The sequence below is a fragment of the Thalassophryne amazonica genome, chromosome 13 (genome assembly GCF_902500255.1).
Source record: "Thalassophryne amazonica chromosome 13, fThaAma1.1, whole genome shotgun sequence".
NCBI lineage: Eukaryota > Metazoa > Chordata > Actinopteri > Batrachoidiformes > Batrachoididae > Thalassophryne > Thalassophryne amazonica.
In genome coordinates, this window is record NC_047115.1 from 32,797,018 (window position 1) to 32,817,670 (window position 20,653).

General features: G+C 39.8%; 1 protein-coding gene across 3 annotated transcripts in view; it reads right to left on the bottom strand.

Moving 5' to 3' along the window:
• Positions 1-20,653, bottom strand: part of pcdh15a (protocadherin-related 15a) — a 707,751-nt gene that overhangs the window by 395,239 nt on the left and 291,859 nt on the right. For 2 of the 3 annotated variants that reach the window (XM_034185497.1, XM_034185496.1), the window contains exons 3-4: positions 11,734-11,748; positions 6,058-6,123 (exon numbers count right to left, since the gene is read on the bottom strand). In XM_034185497.1, the coding sequence (XP_034041388.1) occupies positions 6,058-6,123; positions 11,734-11,748 (81 nt within the window). The remainder of the gene's footprint in view (positions 1-6,057; positions 6,124-11,733; positions 11,749-20,653) is intronic. The other variant, XM_034185498.1, reaches the window with a different exon arrangement.

Genomic DNA, 20,653 nt, shown 5'->3' on the forward strand with positions numbered 1-20,653 from the left:
TATATATATATATATATATATATATATATATACATATATATATATATATATATATATATATAGTTAACTTATCGTTAATTAATCCTGAATAATTACAAATTAATCACATTTTTTTTCTTTAATCCTAGTTGCTTCTAAATGTTTGTAATCATTGTGTTTTTCATTTTTAGAGAATTAAGTAAAGAATTTTTGTTTGTATCATCAAATCCACTAAGTCCAGAATTGTAGGGCCCTGTCACACCTTCAAAATTAAGCCAGCACATGCTGATGTATGAAAAATGCGTCGAATATGCTGGATAGGTTGAATACATTATGCTGCTGTTACACTTTGACGATTTAGGCAGCATATGTTGAAAGCCTCATTTCCACCGAGCGGTCCGAGTCGGTACTGCACGGTATGCTCTGGGTCAGGACAGTTCAGTTGGGCTTGGTCTGTGTTTCCACTGCCAGTAGAACCATTTCGTTTGGCATATGGAACATAAATATTGACAAACCCATCACTGAACAGAGTAATTTAATATTTTTTTAAATTTTATTTTATTTTATTGTTGTCTTGGTGGATCATGGGATTTACTTTCATTGTGTGCAGAATGCTGAAGAATCGACTGATAGCTCTGATAAACACTGACGTGAATGAATGAGGTGCTGTGACTCTTTCGACTCTTAAACTAAGTAAATTTTCTTCTTGTGGCACAAAGAACCGGCGTCCTCCATTTTAGGTTGAGAAACACACAAAACACAAAGGTTCTTCTTTAAAGATGCCACGTTTCTGCAGTCACAACAAAGAACTAAAGTATTTTCAGATGTTGTTTTCCAAAATCAGGACGCATGATGTGGATAAGTTTTCATCAGGCTGTGATCATGAATCTGACTGAAACGACATAACAGATAAGACTAAGACTTTATATTTACTCTGTGTGTGAATGGTTTTAATATGTTAAACAGTCTGAACTGTTTGCATGCCTGCAGCTTTCAGTCAATCAATGGACAGCATTGATGGATGTATTTTGAGTTCTGTTTAACTTACAGGAAATGTATAAACAATCACATAACTTACCTATAACGTATGGCCTGTGTATGTGGGACATATGAGACATACGCTGCACATGTCAAAAACATTGTCAAAATTTTTTGACATACTCACCAAATTCTGAAGTATATCAGCGTGCTTCAACATGCTCTTAACTTATACAAAACTTACCCATAACTTATTAGATGCCAGTGTATGCCAGTGTTTTTAATATGCTCGGCATATGCTGGCTAAATCGTCATAGTGTGACGGGTGGAAGTAGTAAAACTAGGCCACTCAGAGTAACAGTGACTAAATGGTGTTTTACTTCGCATTACTGTTAATAATATTAATTTGATTATTACTATTGTTGTTATTTGTAAAACAGATAATTCAAACATCTTAAAAAGTGGCTCTTTACTGTAACAAACTGGGACATGACCCTTTCAACAATTCTCTCTGGCTTCATGCCTCTGCATTGTCCATGTAAACTTGAGGTAAAAAGATGACTGGGTTAAAAAAAAAACTTGTTTATATTTTGTGGAACTCACTACCTGATTGGCCAAGAGGAAGGTAATATCACCAGAAGCAGACTTGGTTTGCATTTGAAAGCATTGTGCATTTCTTTTTTTTTAACTTTCACTGTGGTGCTCTGAGCCTGTTGCAGCTGTTCGTGTAGGACCTCTCCATTCTCATGAAATAGACACACACACAGTTTAAAGAGCGGATGCCATGTTTATAGCAGATGTAGAAAATGTGTGTGCACTTATTTGGTGACACAAGTTTAATTAATCCAATAGAGATCATTCAAAAAAATGCCTTGATCTGACATTTCTGCTCAAGGAAGTTTGTTTCCCCTGCCATCCACACACTGCTGCATGGCTTCCGATGTCCCAAACAACAGCTTGGGCTGAGGGTCACAGAAAGTACGTGCATTAATTACGCATCTAAAAAGGAGTGGTGCTAAAAGGAACTTGAGTTAACATAATTATTGAGTTAACTTTGAAAACCCTGGTAATTTTACAGTTGCCCAAATATTTTTTTAATTAGTTATAATTAAAATATGATTCGCAATTAAGACTTCGAGTGCTTTACCAGCCTTTGACACTGTAGTGAGAGTAATATATTTTCTACAAATTGTTGAACAGGAAATACAGGAGTTTCAATTTGGCATCTTTAGTATGGCTTCAAATGAACACAAAACTGCTTTTAATTTTTGAAATCCCATAGTTTAGATTTCAACATGCTCTTGCATTTTAAGAATACTTAACACATATTGCTGTAGGGAATATAGAGTTAAGTGGTGTTTGATGTAGTCCAAGGACCTTTTGCACAATTTGAACACCACAACTGTGGCAGATGCACATAAGGCATTTCAATCTAATGAGTCCAATTAAACCTTCGTGTTCTGTGACATGCTCCCCTTAGGGTTTGCCACAGTCGATAATCTGTCTCTCCCTGTCCCCTGCATCTTCCTCTGTCAATTTGAGTACCTGGATGTCCTCCCTCAATATATTCTGGTCTCTCTCCTCCTCCTTCTCCTGGTCTTTCTGCTCGCTCCACACAGTAATTATTTCCAAAGGTCTGCTGGGATAGTTATAGTGGCCCCATCAGTTTGGTTCATGGATCAGTTTTTGTATGCATCCATATTGATAATCTCCACCAAGTTTGAGTTGAGAAAAGTAATTCATTTCTGAGCAATGGCAGATTTGTGAAATAAGCCACAACCACTCAAAACTAGCAGGCAACAGCAGCATAACAGGCAAAAATATCAAACATAACACAATGCTAACATGCCTTCGGCCATATGAGCCATGTCATCAATGAAAGAATGTGTAGAAAGAATGTGACCTTTTGACCCCTTAGAATAGTTCAAGGTTACCCATCTTTGAACTTGTCCAGTGTCTGTGTAGACCCTGACAGTAATTGGACTGGACCTATGCTGAGCAGAGACAGCCGGACAGATGGATGGACGGATGCAGTCATCACAATACCAAATGGCCATATTTTGGCCATGGGTAAAAATTGGTTCAGTAGCTTTTGTGTGGCACAGTTGAAATATTGGGGGGGTTGGGGTGGGTGTATAGGAATCAACCTGTCCATTGTTGTAACCTGAGGAAAGCTACAAAAAAGGAAAAACTTCCAAAGGAATAGTTGGATGTATAAAAAATACAATATTAACCCTCTGGACTCACCTGACGTGTCTCTGGGTAAAAGTCACATGACCAAATTAAGCCAAACTAATGTGTGTTGAAAGTGCTGACTTCAAACTTATGTTTTTAAATCCAATTGTACCACTATTTAAATTTTGTTGATAGGCCCACCCCGCAACCTGGTTCCGGATAAGCAGTTGAAGATGAGTGAGTGAGTGATAGGCCCACTAAAACTTGAATCATGATTAATAATTTTCGCTATGTTATTTTCCTTAATGTTACGGCCATTTTTGGTGCATGTTTTTGTAGAAACGTGTAGCAAACGGGAATTCTACTTCCTTGTTGGCTCTCTTTCAGTGCAGCAGTTGCAGCGGGAAAAGAAAAACTGGCTTCCCCTTTATCACTGGTGGAAAAATGCATGACCTAAACCAATCAAAACCACCAACCCCACATGGGTTGATCATCGACCCTCGTAGGGTTGTTACTGAGGTGATTTAGCCAAAACGCCATTAAAGACAGACTAAACTGTCAACATTGCTTCCAGATGGACAACAAGAGGAGTGACACTGATGACTCTCCTCTTGTGGGTCGGACCCGTGTTCAGTCTGACTTGTGTTGGACAGGAATTGTGTTTTGAGTGGGATAAATAATTTGTGTGGCATCTTATTGTTTTGTAAATAGTTGTACAAAAAAACACCTGAAGTCTTTCCAGCATTTTAATATAAATAGTTGTATATAGCTTTGCTGTTTGCTACATTTGTACATATGTTTTTGAAAGTTACAATTTATATTTGCATTCTAAATTATAAAAATGGTTTGTTAAACATGTTTGTGGTTTTAACAGTAAAAAAAGTTTTTTTTTTCTATTTGGATTTTATGTTTTTGTGTGAATTCTTGTCCACTGTGTTCATACAGTATGTCAGGATGAAAGAAAAACTGTAAAGTCACATGGGTGAGGTTGTACTGAAAAGAATACACCAAACAAGGCAAAGTAAACAGTTTTTTAGGTAAATTATGACGGTAAACCAAAAGTAGTCAAAAATGGCCAATTATACTCTCGACCCCAGAGGGTTAAGCAGCAACATCTCATCCTTACTATGTTTCACCAAGAATGTTAAACATTAAATGTGCAACAAAGGACAACTGCACTGAATAACTAGGAATCAAGGAATAGAGACAATACCACCAAAATTAGACAAGAGCAAAAAAGACAAAGCAGATACTGTTCAGAAAAGTAAGGCTATACTGTAACACTTCAATGACAGCCTGGAGTTTCATGTAGAAGCCATTACCTATGGGTGTTATAGGTTATGATGATATGTAATGCTGATTCTGCACAGTACTACTATATTCACGGACAACACTAGACCAAGACAAAATTCAAGTGCATTTCCAGGATGACCATCTGCCTGTGAGTCTTGTAAGCCTTACGAGACTTTCCTCGTGTAGTGTTTTGGGCAGCCTATCTTGTTATTTGGTACTGCATAAATGAACAGAAGGGAGCTGAATTAAGTGCAACTCCTCCAAATCCATTTGATGGATGTCAGTCAAATTTCACCCAATGGTTGCATCAATAAAGATGAGATAATTGGTCTCTTCTTGATTTTGTTTCATGTTTAGCAATTATATTTCCAGATGTTGATGTTGTTAATCCAGGTGTTTCCTCACAAACAATTTAGTACCACAAATATCTAATGCATGCCAGTAGCAAGTATGGCAGAGCATTTTGTGAGTTTGGTCACAGACCTCTAATTTTGTTGGTATTTTGAGCATATGTTGGATTTGTTTGCCTGGGATGACCACCCCATTGGGTGTCAGATTATTTTCTTCCTTTTTATTTTAAGCAAACAAAGGAATCATCAAACACATTTACACCAATATAACTTGTGTTGTAACAAACCAAACACATCCTTTAACTTAATTTCTGCTGCAACCAATAACAAGTGTAATTAAGTTTCACCCATACTGCCAATTAAAATTTTGGTAATATGACAGCCTTAATTTGAACAACTGTGAAATAGTTTTTTTTTTTTGTTTTTTTTTTTAATTCAGGATGCAATCTTCCATGAGAGATTCTCATTAAACTCTCTTAACCTGCAGCACGGAGATCTGCAGGGAGAACAAACCCGCACCTGCAGCACTCAGCGAAACACATTACTCACTCCCTCATTGTATATATAACATCACTCAAAGCAGTAGTCAGCACTCCCTGTCACCTACTCATCGGCAAAATGCAGATGGCAAACCCTCGAAACCCATGGGGAAGAGTCGTGACGGTGAAAGAAGAAAATAGAGGAAGAACTGACAGAGCACTGCAAAGAGGGTGCAGGTGAAGGAAAGGCCACAAGAAGGAGCAGCATAATAGTTTCACTGGATCCACTCAAGTGTTTCGTGTCTGCTCTGTGCTTCTGTGCGTCCAGAGCTGCTGCACCGCAGGTTTACAGAGCAAAAACAACCTGCACGGAGAGCCAACTTCTCATTAACGGGGGCCCGAATCACACCTCTACGCCAAACACCATCTGTTGTCACTCACATGTACTGACAAATACACACCACTGATTTATGCTACTGGTGCCAAATACACACAACAAACATAACTGGAATGTATTTTTAATAAATACACTTCAAGTGGCAGGTGAGTCTGACAAAACATATTTGTGTATTGGCGATCTGCCCCAAGAGCCATCAGCTGCACGATTCTACTCCTTTACATGACAACTGCCACACTGGGAGTGTCCCAACAGGCAAAATATTAAGTTTTGCACTGCTGTGGGAACAGTCCCGACAGTGGAAGCCAACACACTTGAGTGCAGTAGCATTTACCACACTAGAATACAGAATAAAGTGGTGCATAAAGAAGTGCTGAGTACAGGTGGGAAGATGTTTGGTACACACCGTTGGGGCTCTCCTCGTCGATTGTCACTATGGTTGCAGGGGGGCCCGGTCGTGACAGCTTGCATGCTGCATAAGCAAAGAGAAAATCCAAATTAAACATGCCAGCGTGTAATAAACTCCCATTTTCTACATTTAGAAAAAATATTGTTGCAGTATTTGTGGTATAAAACACTTCATGGCAGTTTAGAAAAACTGCATTCTTGGATTCATATGCTGTGAAATATATACAAGGCAACTTGTACTCATTACAATGCAAACATGGCTGAGCCAGAGGGTGGTGGGAGTAGGTTGGTGAGTAAGATAGACAGACAGATTGGAGGTGCATCTGATGCTCTGCAAATGGTGTACTGGACTGTAATGGGGAGAAAGATCTTAGCCAGAAGGCAAGGCTCTTAATTTACGTACTGATTTATGCTCTTACTCTCATCTGTGGTCATGAGCTTTGGATAATGAATGAAAGAACAAGGTCATGGATACAAGCAACAGAAATGAAGATATCTGGAATTAAACTTTGGAACAGGGTGAGAAGCAAAAATATCCAAGAGGGAGTTGAAGTATAGCCTCTACTTCTTCACATCAAAAGGAGAAAATTGAGGTGCTTCAGGCATCTGGTGAGGATGAACCTGACGATGTCCTTCGGGAGTCCCTCTAGGAATGTCCAAGAGGGAGGAGGCCGGAGGAAGACCCAGGACGTGCTGGAGGAATTACTTTCCATCTGTCATGAGAATGCCTTGGCATCCCCCAGGAAGAGTTAGACAGCTTGGTCAAGGATAGAGACATGTGGGATGAACCGGTTTGTCTGCTGCCACCATGAACCCGACCAGGAAAAGTCACAGAAAATGAATGAATTAGTGAATTTATGTATGAATGAACTGCCAGACTTTTGACAGCAAGCAGAAAGTTTGACCACATTACACCCATTTTGATGTCTCTTCACAGGCTTCCTGTCCCTATGAGATCAGATTTTAAGGTTTTGCAACTAACCTATAAAACGTTTCACAGACTGGCACCTCCCTACTTAGCTGACCTAATTAAACCCTATGTACCGGCCCGGGCTTTGTGTTCCCAGGGTGCAGGGTTACTTTGTGTCCCTAGGGTGAATAAAAAGTCTGCAGGACACAGAGCTTTCACTTATCGTGCCCCTGTTCTGTGGAATGTTCTTCCTGCATCAATAAAACAGTCAGATTCTGTAGAGACTTTCAAGTCCAGACTTAAGACACACTTATTTTCCCTTTCTTATGGCTAGCATACTGGCATAGTATGTTACTATGCATTTTACCTGTTTAAATTCATTTTATTAGGAAATGGAGCGGGCGGCAGTCTCAACTTTATCTAAAGTCTGGGTCTTTTAGTGAAGCTTAGGGCTAGTGGCCGGCGATCACCTTTGTATTCATTCTGTTTTTCTTATTGCTTAATGCTGACAAATTATACTGTATTTGATGTATTTCTGATGCCTGATTCTGTTTTTTTCTCTCTGTTTGAGATGCAGCTCCATCCAGAGATGGGAGTGGTGTCTGTTTCTGCAACCCTTCTGTCCTGTGCACCGGCAAAACTTCCTGCATATTCATTTTGTAAATTACTTTGTATATTGTGTCGGTAGCATGACCCAGGCAGAGGGTCACCCCTTTGAGTCTGGTCTGCTTGAGGTTTCTTCCTCAAATCATCAGAGTTTTTCCTTACCACTGTCACCTGTGTGCTTGCTCTGGGGGTTGATAAGGTTAGACTTTACTTGTGTGAAGCGCCTTGAGGCAACTTGGTTGTGATTTGGCGCTATATAAATGAAATAAATTGAACATTTTTAGGTTCAAAATTATGGACATAGGAACAAATCTAAATGTGTAAATGCAGTAAAGAATTAGGCTGCTAATACTTTTTGCTGAAGTTTAATAAATTTTTAAAACAACCCCCTCAAGCGAATGTACAAAATGACATTTTATTATGATGTTATCAATCAATCAATCAATCAATTTTTTTATATAGCGCCAAATCACAACAAACAGTTGCCCCAAGGCGCTTTATATTGTAAGGCAAGGCCATACAATAATTATGTAAAACCCCAACGGTCAAAACGACCCCCTGTGAGCAAGCACTTGGCTACAGTGGGAAGGAAAAACTCCCTTTTAACAGGAAGAAACCTCCAGCAGAACCAGGCTCAGGGAGGGGCAGTCTTCTGCTGGGACTGGTTGGGGCTGAGGGAGAGAACCAGGAAAAAGACATGCTGTGGAGGGGAGTAGAGATCGATCACTAATGATTAAATGCAGAGTGGTGCATACAGAGCAAAAAGAGAAAGAAACAGTGCATCATGGGAACCCCCCAGCAGTCTACGTCTATAGCAGCATAACTAAGGGATGGTTCAGGGTCACCTGATCCAGCCCTAACTATAAGCTTTAGCAAAAAGGAAAGTTTTAAGCCTAATCTTAAAAGTAGAGAGGGTGTCTGTCTCCCTGATCTGAAGGCTGTAACCGGAACAGCCTGAGGGACTAGCTGCCTGCCAGAGGCTGTGGCAGAGAGATAGCTACTTTTGGAAGGTAAGGATAGGCCAGAGGTCTACGACTGTGGTTTCCATCCAGAACCCAAGGCATATCTATAGTTATTTGTGTACAATTGCAAAACTACAGACATAGATTACATTTGTTTACATAAGTCAGTAAATTATCAATACAGGATCAGTTCAAAGAACAAAGACACAATCGGCAGAATAAAATGTAGTATAGAATTTTTTTCACTTTGAATTTGCCCTTTTTAAAACATCTGTCAATTTTGAATTAATCTGTAGAACAACGTGCAAAACATATATAATGCCTCTATTTGTATGTATAGAATTCTCATATGTAGATGTGGAGCTGCAACATTTTTACCTTTTTCATATTTGAGATTACATCTGTTGAACATGATTTAATCAAAGAAATCACTGATAATAATACAAGGACAGCATGCAAGGACAAGATGGAATACACCCATATTAGAAAATAAAATATTTATTTTCCATTACCTGACAAACTGTAAACTAGTACTTGGAGAAGTTGAATAAGGATTTTTTTTTGCCAGAATGTTAGACAGTTCTGATGTCAGGACTCTGATGGCGGATCAGCATTTCTCAGCATTGCACCCAGTGAGTCAAGTTTTCACACATTCTCAAGAAATGCTGGTTTCACGGAATGCAAACAAAGATGGGGAATCATGTCCTACTTTTTTAGGTCAGGTTCAAAACTTCTCAATTGCCCCTTATACCGTTTCCATGGACTGTAACAAAGGGCTTGCCAACCCACTCTGGAAATGAAATAGTGATCACCTGGACTGTGACAGCTACACCAGAGTGACACTGTTTTTGGTGCTAGGAAAGGTATTTGCATGGATAATTTTTAAAAGGATTCAGTCCCAATTATTTGCTGTTCAGCAACCAGAATATCCTGGCTGTGAAATAAGTCAGCTATCGATTACATCCTAGTTTTGAGTAATCATTGAAAGCAAGAGTCAATATTGACAGTGCTCCAAAAAGTTGCTGGACATCCTAGTTGACCCAGTGCATCAGCATTCATCAGTGAAGTGTTGTGGCTGCTACTCTCTTCAACGCTCTCATCGACTGGGTGTTGTGTAGGCTTGAGGAGTCCAGTGGCTTAGGTGACTTTATCTACCTGGGTAAGGTTACTGATCCTGTTGTCACGGATGACAATGCAGTCTTTGTAGAATTAATGGATGACGTGATTACTGCTCTTGGGAAGCTTAGTAAGGAGTCAGAGTTTCTTGGATTGCCATTGCCATGGATCAATTCTAATATCCAGGGGTCCAATGACTTCCTTGACCCCAACTTCGGAAGTGTATTGATGTGAAGTCAAAGTGTCAAACTTGTAGATAGATTCACTTATCTGACAGGGATGTTGATGTCTCTAGATGCTTTGCCTTTGAGGCTGAGATGTCTGGGAGCAAGAGATCATGAGTCAGAAGTGCTTGGTGATGCCAATATCTTTACAAGACAACAAAGGTCCAAATCTCTAAGTTCTGGGTTCTTCTTTTCTTACTATGGTTCTGAGGCTTAGATGTTAGCCAGTGACCAAAGGTGAAGACCAATGTCTTTGATACAAGGTCTCTTCGAGGGATTCTTGTGTGCCCCTAGAATGGCGTGTTAGGAGGACTCAGATGAGGCACTTGCATTGTGAAGGAACATCAATTGTGACATTTCATCCTTTTGCCATACTTCTCTGGACACCATATAGATGCCTCAGTGTTGTTGAGCCACCTGTAACCTGAACAGCCTGAGGGACTAGCTGCCAGACAGAGGCTGTGGCAGAGAGATAGCTACTTTTGGAAGGTAAGGATAGGCCAGAGGTCTACGACTGTGGTTTCCATCCAGAACCCAAGGCATAGCTATAGTGTGGTTGGCACAGTGACACATGGTACCACCACATGCACCACCACATACTCCACACAAGTTGCATGTTCTCCCCATGTTTCTCCCCTCCACTTTCTCTGGCTTTCTCCCTCTTTGAAAGCTATGCATAGTACGCAAATTGGGAACTTTAAAATGACTGTACATGTGAGTGAGGGTGTGTCTGTGTTTGTCTGTCTATATATGGCCCTGTGATAGAGTGGCATCCTGTCCAGGGTGTACCCTGACCCACACCCTATAACTGCTGGGATAGGGTCCAGCCCTTTGCGACCCTTAATTCGAGTAAGTGGGTATAGAAAATTGATGGTTTATTAATGCAATGAGGCTTTAACATTTCTAACATAATACAATACAATAGTGGTTATATGATCAAGACTGGAGAAACACTCACTCATGAAAAGAGATATGAATGACATTACTAACACTTATTACAATAGTGGATAAGTTTGCTGTGAATTTGTTTTTGCTTGGCAATGTAGTAATTACACATTAATGTCCAATATTATTGTTACTATTATTGTTATAATACAATACCAGTTATTACATTACCTGTTGCAACAACATGCAATTTTGCCTCCTGTTTTATTAATTCTTAGAATAATTGTGAAAATCCCATTGCAGTTTTCGCCACAAGTGTAATAATTGTTTAAATATTGCACACTGTTATTATTACAATACTGCAGATTATTACAATAGCTGTTGCAACAGCATGCAATTGTGGCTGCCTTAGTAATAATCCTTGCAGTAGTTATTGAGTTTGCCTTGCATTTGCAGGAAATATTGCAATAATTATTAGTAAAGTTAACCTTTAAAAATACAGTACTATTTTCACTGAGAATCACTGACATTTCTAACATTTATCACACTAGTGGCTGAGTTAGCAGTGCATTTGTGATATTATTGCAGTAACTATTACAACACTGACAGTTATTACAATTCTGGCTACAAAACAGCAGATGTTTTGGGTAGTCAAAGCATGTGGCAACATCAGCAGCAGCAACAGCAGTGCAAAGAGCACCTTCATAGATGGAGGTCACGACAATGATGTGGTGCAAGCACATGGGAAAACAGGTAACGGCGACTTGACAGGCAGCAGCAGATGGGGTGGTAGGAGAGGTAGCGAGGATGAGACAGGTGGAAAGGAGGTTTCTGTGCAAAAGTGTATGTGCTGCAACTGCAAGGCATCATGCTCAGCAGCAGATGTGAAGAAAATGCAGCAGAGAAAAAGTGAAACAGAACACAGAGGAGGAATAACAGAAAAAAGAGATAACAGATGTTTTCCCTCTTACCCTCATATTGCCAGTCTGGAGGAGTCGCGGGTTAGCAGAGCCAGAGGGAAGCACAGAAGAAGCACGGAAGAATAGAAAAGTTCAGAAACAGATCTGATGTTCAAAATGAAGAAAAGACCATTACAAGGACACAGATGAGAAAACACAGGATGACAGAGGCAGTTTCTGGGAAGAAATTCAAGTCTTGTGTAGACAATAAGAAACATGGAAATACATTACACCCCTTATGACAGATGTTATTACTGTGTGTTTGTGTAGACAATAACAAACATGGAAATAATTACACCCTTTATGGCAGATGTTATTACTGTGTGTTTGTGTAGACAGTAACAAACATGGAAATAATTACACCTTTTATGGCAGATGTTATTACTGTGTGTTTGTGTAGACAATAACAAACATGGAAATAATTACACCCTTTATGGCAGATGTTATTACTGTGTGTTTGTGTAGACAGTAACAAACATGGCAATAATTACACCCTTTATGGCAGATGTTATTACTGTGTGTTTGTGTAGACAATAACAAACATGGAAATATTTTACACCCCTTATGATAGATGTTATTACTGTGTGTTTGTGTAGACAATAACAAACATGGAAATAATTACACCCTTTATGGCAGATGTTATTACTGTGTGTTTGTGTAGACAATAACAAACATGGAAATAATTACACCCTTTATGGCAGATGTTATTACTGTGTGTTTGTGTAGACAGTAACAAACATGGAAATAATTACACCTTTTATGGCAGATGTTATTACTGTGTGTTTGTGTAGACAATAACAAACATGGAAATAATTACACCCTTTATGGCAGATGTTATTACTGTGTGTTTGTGTAGACAGTAACAAACATGGCAATAATTACACCCTTTATGGCAGATGTTATTACTGTGTGTTTGTGTAGACAATAACAAACATGGAAATATTTTACACCCCTTATGATAGATGTTATTACTGTGTGTTTGTGTAGACAATAACAAACATGGAAATACATTACACCCTTTGTTCCAGATGTTATTACTATGTTTGTGTAGACTGTAACAAACATGGAAATATTTTAGATCCCTTTGTGATAGATGTTATTATGATGATGATTACAAGATGATGGGTTGCATAAGTAATGGAATGCTTTGGTATATTACCTGTAAATAATCAGTTTTATTGTCAGTTTTCTTCAGAAAAGTCAGGGGATGGATACCTGAATATTTCCAACTCACTGAAAATGTCTTGGACCTTATTTACATAAATTATGAAGAAATACAAACAGAATGACACTATGGTAAATCTGTGTGGAGTAGACGGTTCTCAAAAACTGTGACTGTGCAAGAAGGAGAAGATGAGGAAAGACACCAAGAGAACCCAGAACAAGTTATAGACTTCTGTGGCTGTGATTGGAGAAATTGTACATAGTCCATATGTTGCATTTTGTATCACCATTTATACAGCTTCAAGATGAAGTGGAGCAGGGAAGGATTTTCTTTCACCATAATATCAAATTTAGGCTGGCATCTCAGATGTAGCTTTTGGCAAATTGTAGCTGAACTTTCGCGTCACATAATGCATCTTGTCCAGACCTTTGTTGGGCAGACCAAATACGACACCATTGCAGTAGTCGAGGTAGGAGGTGATGAAGGCATAAATGAGGGTTACAAAGTTGGGAGATGTTCTTGAGATGCTCGTCTCCTTCATGTTATGGTATCTGGGGATAAGCACCGGCCTGATAGACCTGTAGAGGACTTCATCTTTGTACTGTTAAGTACACTGACATGGTGCATTTGTATAATCATGACTATCTGATAAAAAAAATAGTGGTTTTGCTTTTGGGCTTGTTGGTGTAGACAGGATGCTACAATGGTGAGACTCGCATCAGAGCAAGTTCTCCTACTAAGGATAAAGCCTCCAGATTTGAGTCAGTGAGCATGCAGATTAACAGTTATGATGACACACTACAGACCAGTTGTCGTGGGTTTGATTCCTTAGGCCAGTTTCTCACTGGGAAAGATTGTTGGAAAGTAGTTGGAGAGGCAAACTGGGGACCAAACATGCAAAGGAGTGACAAATTCACAGTTGGTATCTCAATGAAGTGGTACAAATTAGTGCTCAGCTGGAATTATGATATCTTGTTATTATGCATGTGAAGAGATGATGTGGACATTCCCCAGACAGTATCCAGTAATAATAACAACAGCAAAGTTGGCGAGGAACTTTGTCACCTCGCCAACTTTGTACTGTTTAATATTCAAGCGTCACGCAAGTCTGTCTGATACAAGGGGATGGTGTCACACAGCGAAAGTCACATGAAATCCCTCGCAAATGCTGATTGCAAGCTGTCGCAGCCCAGTGAGATACCACCCTTAGAGAAGTGAAGGGTTCAAATGCACAACCCAATATGTCCAAATTTTAAATGGAGAAAAAGGCAGTTTAAAACTGGAATTTCTACACTGTAACATATATATGTAAATATACAGCAAAGTTAGACAACAACATACTGTTTTACAAATGATATGTTACTGTATATGCAGTGCACTCAGTTCAACAAATTAATGTAAAATATACAGCAAAATTGTACGGCAATGTAATGTTTCAAATTTAACCTACAGTATGTTACTGTATATTGTAGCACACTCCAGGAGCTCATACGACCATGCAGCAAAAAGTCTATTTGTGGATGTCCTCAACTTTAATTCAGCACCACTAGTCCCAGTGGAGCAAAAATGACCAGCGGCTTCTTCTGTTAACCTCAGTGACACAGGCAGACTCACTGTTTGTACACCAACATGGAAATCCCATGAGATGCCTGGTGGATATTTAGCACCGATCAACCATCTGACACAATTACAAAGAGTCCCTGACTGAAACTAAATTTACAATTTACAAATCAGAAAAAAGTTGGGAACGTGTGGAAAAGGCAAAAAAATAAAACAAAACAAAGGTGGGATTTTCACATTCATTTTGACTTCTATTTCACTGCAGACAGTATGAACCCAGGACAGTTCATGTTTTGTGTGATCAGCTTCATTTGTTAATATTCCTGATGGTGTAGTGGTTAGCACTGTTGACTCATAGCAAGAAGGTCATGGGAACGCTTCTTACCTCGGCCTTTCTGTGTGGAGCTTGCATATTCTTTCCATGCTCGTGTGACTTGCTCCGGTGCCTCCCACCACCAACTTTAAACTGACCGTGGGTGTGAGTCTATTGCTGTATTTTTTTTTTTTTACAGCAATTTCCTTCCACTTGAACAGGAATATACTGGAGTATAAGTTTATATATATATATATATATATATATATATATATATATATGTGGTGTGTCCATAAAGTAACGGTCCTTTTAAATTTTTTTTTAAACTATATGGATTTCATTCACATGTTTTTACGTCAGACATGCTTGAACCCTCGTGCGCATGCGTGAGTGGCTTCGCGCATCACGACCGATTCGCTGATGAAGCGAGACAAAGGAACACCTCCGTTTCGCAGTGTCAGAGGACAAGTTTGGACATGCCTATCTTGGCTTTCAGTGCTTACCAGTCGAGTGAGTATAAGAGAACTTGTGGAGAGCTGGACATGTCCAAACTTGTCCTCTAACACTCCGAAACGGAGGTGTTCCTTTGTCTCGCTTCATCAGCGAATCGGTTGTGACGCGCGAAGCCTCCGCGCGGCTTTCCATGACAAAATCTCTTATTAAAAGTGAAATCTGCCGGAAAATGGCTGATGTCCAGCTCTTGTGATAACCAGAGAAAGAGCACATGATGGTCTCGTATCCACAGAGTCATCAGCTTAGAAATGATCCAGTGGTTTGTGCCGTGACGTCGCAGCTCAGAGCGCGGCGCACCGACCGTTCTTAAAGGGGTCCTTAAAGGGGTCCTTAAAGCTGTAGTTAAAGTCCTTATTCTCTGTGAAGCCCATAAAATTTTCACCAAAAGCCAGATAACTTTTTCGAATGGTTTCCAGGTGCCAGTCTGTAACAGCTTCTGAAAAAATTCTGATGGAAAAAAGTCCTTTTCATTCCGCCATTTCCAGACAATGAAAATCTGACAAGGGGGCGGGACCACTCCTTCCCAAGGCGTGCTCACAGGCGAATGACGTCACCGACAGGCGTGGAAAAACTCATGCATGCGCACGAGGGTTCAAGCATGTCTGACGTAAAAACATATGAATGAAATCCATATACCGTATTTTCCGGACCATAAGTCACACTTTTTTACATGTTTTGGCCGGGGGTGCGACCTATACTCCGGTGCGACTTATAAATGAAAAAATATACCGGTAGGATCTCAATTAATTTACTGTAACAAAACAATTTTACGTGACAGAGTCGATCTATGTTTAAAATGGCCACCAGAAAAGGAAATGCAATGCATCATGGACACTGTAGTATGGCGGCCGTCCTATAAGTCACGCTGGTCGCGATAACCAATCAGAGAACAGAACGTTGGACGCGTATTCCTCACCTCACCCACAGCGTGTGAAGCTGACGGATACGGTGCTTGCTGTTATTCCGGCATGGCGAACAAAACAGCTTCAACCCTTGGATATCAGTGTGAGCAGAGTGTTTAAGTTGACGCTGAGAGCTGCGTGGGAGCACCGGGTGAGCGACGGCGGAGGATTAGTGTGTGCACTTGGAAGGAGCTGGCGTCGAAGATTGTGAATAGCATTTGAAGCAGACGAACATGGTGTTTATTCTGGGACGGCTAACAAAACAGCTTCAGCCCTTGGATATCAGTGTGAGCAGAGTTGACGCTGAGAGCTGCATGGGAGCACTGAGCGACGGCGGAGGATTAGCGTCTGCACTTGGAAGGAGCTGGATCGACAACGCTGGGTGGTCATGAGCTGCGCAGGTAGGTGCTGCATGGTTCGGCTCGCAATGTGTTCCGCAAAATACAAACATATCTGTAGGTAAAATGCAGCTCACGAGAGGGCACTCAAGGCTTGTGTGACTGTTCCTGCGACTTCTGACTACCATAGAAAAATAAAAATTTCAACATTACTGATAACTTAACAAGACAATGGAGAAGGCCCGAAAAAATGCCACCAAAAAGAAAATCATACTCTGCAGATTGTAAGTTACGACTGGTGAAATATGTATCTGAAAACGGTAGCCGTCACAATATTATCATCTGAACTTTTCATGTTAAGTTAACATACCTGTATGTCCATGGGACTTATAGTCCAGTGCAACTTATTTATGGTTTATTTTTCTTTATAATGATAAAGTGGCTGGTGCGACTTATACTCTGGTGCGACTTATTTATGGTTTATTTTTCTTTATAATGGATAAAGTGGCTGGTGCGACTTATACTCCGGTGCGACTTATAGTCCGGAAAATACGGTAGTTTTTAAAAAAATAAAAAGGACCGTTACTTTATGGACACACCACGTATATATATATATATATATATATATATATATATATATATATATATACAACCCCTGGCAAAAATTATGGAATCACCGGCCTCAGAGGATGTTCATTCAGTTGTTTAATTTTGTAGAAAAAAAGCAGATCACAAACATGACACAAAACTAAAGTCATTTCAAATGGCAACTTTCTGGCTTTAAGAAACACTATAAGAAATCAAGAAAAAAAGATTGTGGCAGTCAGTAACGGTTACTCTTTTAGACCAAGCAGAGGAAAAAAATATGGAATCACTCAATTCTGAGGAAAAAATTATGGAATCACCCTGTAAATTTTCATCCCCCAAATTAACACCTGCATCAAATCAGATCTGCTCATTGACATTGACCCTATGCCATGACATTGACCCTATGTGTCTTTTTGCAAGGAATGTTTTTGCAGTTTTTGCTCTATGGCAAGATGCATTATCATCTTGAAAAATGATTTCATCATCCCCAAACATCCTTTCAATTGTCCAAAATATCAACATAAACTTGTGCATTTATTGATGATGTAATGACAGCCATCTCCCCAGTGCCTTTACCTGACATGCAGCCCCATATCATCAATGACTGTGGAAATTTACATGTTCTCTTCAGGCAGTCATCTTTATACATCTCATTGGAAAGGCACCAAACAAAAGTTCCAGCATCATCACCTTGCCCAATGCAGATTTGAGATTCATCACTGAATATGACTTTCATTCAGTCATCCACAGTCCACAATTGCTTTTCCTTAGCCCATTGTAACCTTGTTTTTTTTCTGTTTAGGTGTTAATGATGCCTTTCGTTTAGCTTTTCTGTATGTAAATCCCATTTCCTTTAGGCGGTTTCTTACAGTTCGGTCACAGACGTTGACTCCAGTTTCCTCCCATTCGTTCCTCATTTGTTTTGTTGTACATTTTTCGATTTTTGAGACATATTGCTTTAAGTTTTCTGTTTTGACGCTTTGATGTCTTCCTTGGTCTACCAGTATGTTTGCCTTTAACAACCTTCCCATGTTGTTTGTATTTGGTTCAGAGTTTAGACACAGCTGACTGTGAACAACCAACATCTTTTGCAACACTGCGTGATGATTTACTCTCTTTTAAGAGTTTGATAATCCTCTCCTTTGTTTCAATTGACATCTCTCGTGTTGGAGCCATGATTCATGTCAGTCCACTTGGTGCAACAGCTCTCCAAGGTGTGTTCACTCCTTTTTAGATGCAGACTAACGAGCAGATCTGATATGATGCAGGTGTTAGTTTTGGGGATGAAAATTTACAGGGTGATTCCATAATTTTTTCCTCAGAATTGAGTGATTCCATATTTTTTTCCTCTGCTAGGTCTAAAAAAGTAACCGTTACTGACTGCCACAATCTTTTTTTCTTGATTTCTTATAGTGTTTCTTAAAGCCAGAAAGTTGCCATTTGAAATGACTTTAGTTTTGTGTCATGTCTGTGATCTGCTTTTTGTCTACAAAATTAAACAACTGAATGGACATCCTCTGAGGCCGGTGATTCCATAATTTTTGCCAGGGGTTGTATATACACACACACACACACACACACACACACACACACACACACACACACACACACACACACACACACACACACACACACACACACACACACACACACACACACACAAACAGTGCACATCACTAATTACCTAAGCAGCCAAGTGCATGTTGGCATGAAAAAAATACAGCTTAAAATACATTATTGCTTTTACGTAAGATGGAGAGAAGTTGGACTTGTGTAGGGGTCATTGACCTTGCACAATTTTCTATGTGGGCAAACTCCAACTACAGCAGCTGCTCTGCTTTGTGTATACTTGATCCCATCAGACTAAAGAAGCTGACCACAGTAAGTCCTGATTAGTCCTTGGATGGAAGATGTCTGCGGAAGAACAAGGCCTATGTTTGTCTCTCAGGGGGAGGGGTGGTGGTGCAAAATGTTTTTTCTGCACAGGATCCTCTGTGGTGACTTGGAACAAACAGGGTGGCCGAAAGACAAACAACAACCTACTGCAGCCACAGCTGGTTAGTGAAGTCTGGTGTTTTCTCGCCGTCAATTGGCTGAGCACAATTTAATTACCAGTAGGTGGTGCAGGGAAAGTTGGAAAACATACAGGATAGTTGACCTTTGGTTTCAGGATTTGGGTTAGAACTTTTTTATTTATTTTAATGTTCAGTTGACATGAGCATATAACACAATTATGGAATCAACCACAGTAGACCTGATCCATAGTCTTTTGTCACAAGAGAAGCTCTACCAATATTAACACCAACATACACTTATTATACATCAAAATGTCAAACAAAGTCTCCTCTATAAAAGTATCCACTTCAATCACATATCAACTAACCACAGCTGAAACGCCAAGCAAATAAAGCCATAAATCGGAATTCATTTTTTGGGCAAAAAAAAACCCAAAAACCCTCATTTATGTCAACCAAGTATTCTTTACTTTCATTTTGTTTTGCATCTACAACATCCCCTATGACCTGTCTTTTAGCTGATCCAAAGTTTTGCATTTTTGATCTTGTACAAGGTGAGAAATAAATCATAATGCATGGGTATGTGATTTTGGTGAAATAGGCCCTAGGGCTTAAGAGGTTAAATCAGTGACCTCAGTCAGTCCCACGACTACAGTCTCCTATCTATGGAGCTGGGCCACAGATAGGACCGTAGCTGGTGTGACCCGTGCCTCAGTATACACAAGTATTGAATAACAAGCAGCTTACTGCCAAGTGGTTTCCTTTTACACTACACGTAACTATAGAGGGAAAGGGGGCAAGAAAAAAAACATGCGAGACCGTGACACCACATCAACAGTCACTGCTCTAAGGTTTCTCAACCTGCCTTCTGTTGTCCAACTTTGTGCAACTCTGCACCTGTTGCCAGATGCAAAACCATGGATAGTTTTCCTGTTAAATATTCATGCCCATGAGCTTCCACTAATGTGATGGGTGAAAAGTGCTAGTTAATCAGCGTTACAAACCTGAGGACGCATTTTGCTAAAATTTTAATCATGGTTGCTTCCAAAGTGCAGGTGTACACAATAAGTAGCTATTAAACGTCAATGAAAACCTGAGGCTGTTTCACGCAAATCGTTATTTGCCTTCTTATTTCCTCACTCATTCCCATTCAGTGTCATAATCTGGCCGATGTTCTTTTGGATGTGTCAGTTATAAATAGGTTATCTGCAGTGTGGATTTTCCATCCTCACTCGGAGCACCTCTGTGACGAGACGTGTGGAAAATCCGCTCTTAAAACAATGTGTTAGGTTGCACACACTACCTTTTTGAATTAGAAATCTTTTCAGAATTATTATCGACATGGTCTCACCTTGCATCGTTAATTCCTGTTTGTTTTTTTTCTTCTGATTTAATGGCAATTAGAAGACGTGTACCTATCTGGTGAAGGAGCAGGAGGATGATGGTTTCCTTTAATAGCTTCAAGAATGATCAGAGTAAGTGGGTCACACCTAGTAATGTAAAACACAAACAACAAGGAGCATCAAAAGCAAATTTGC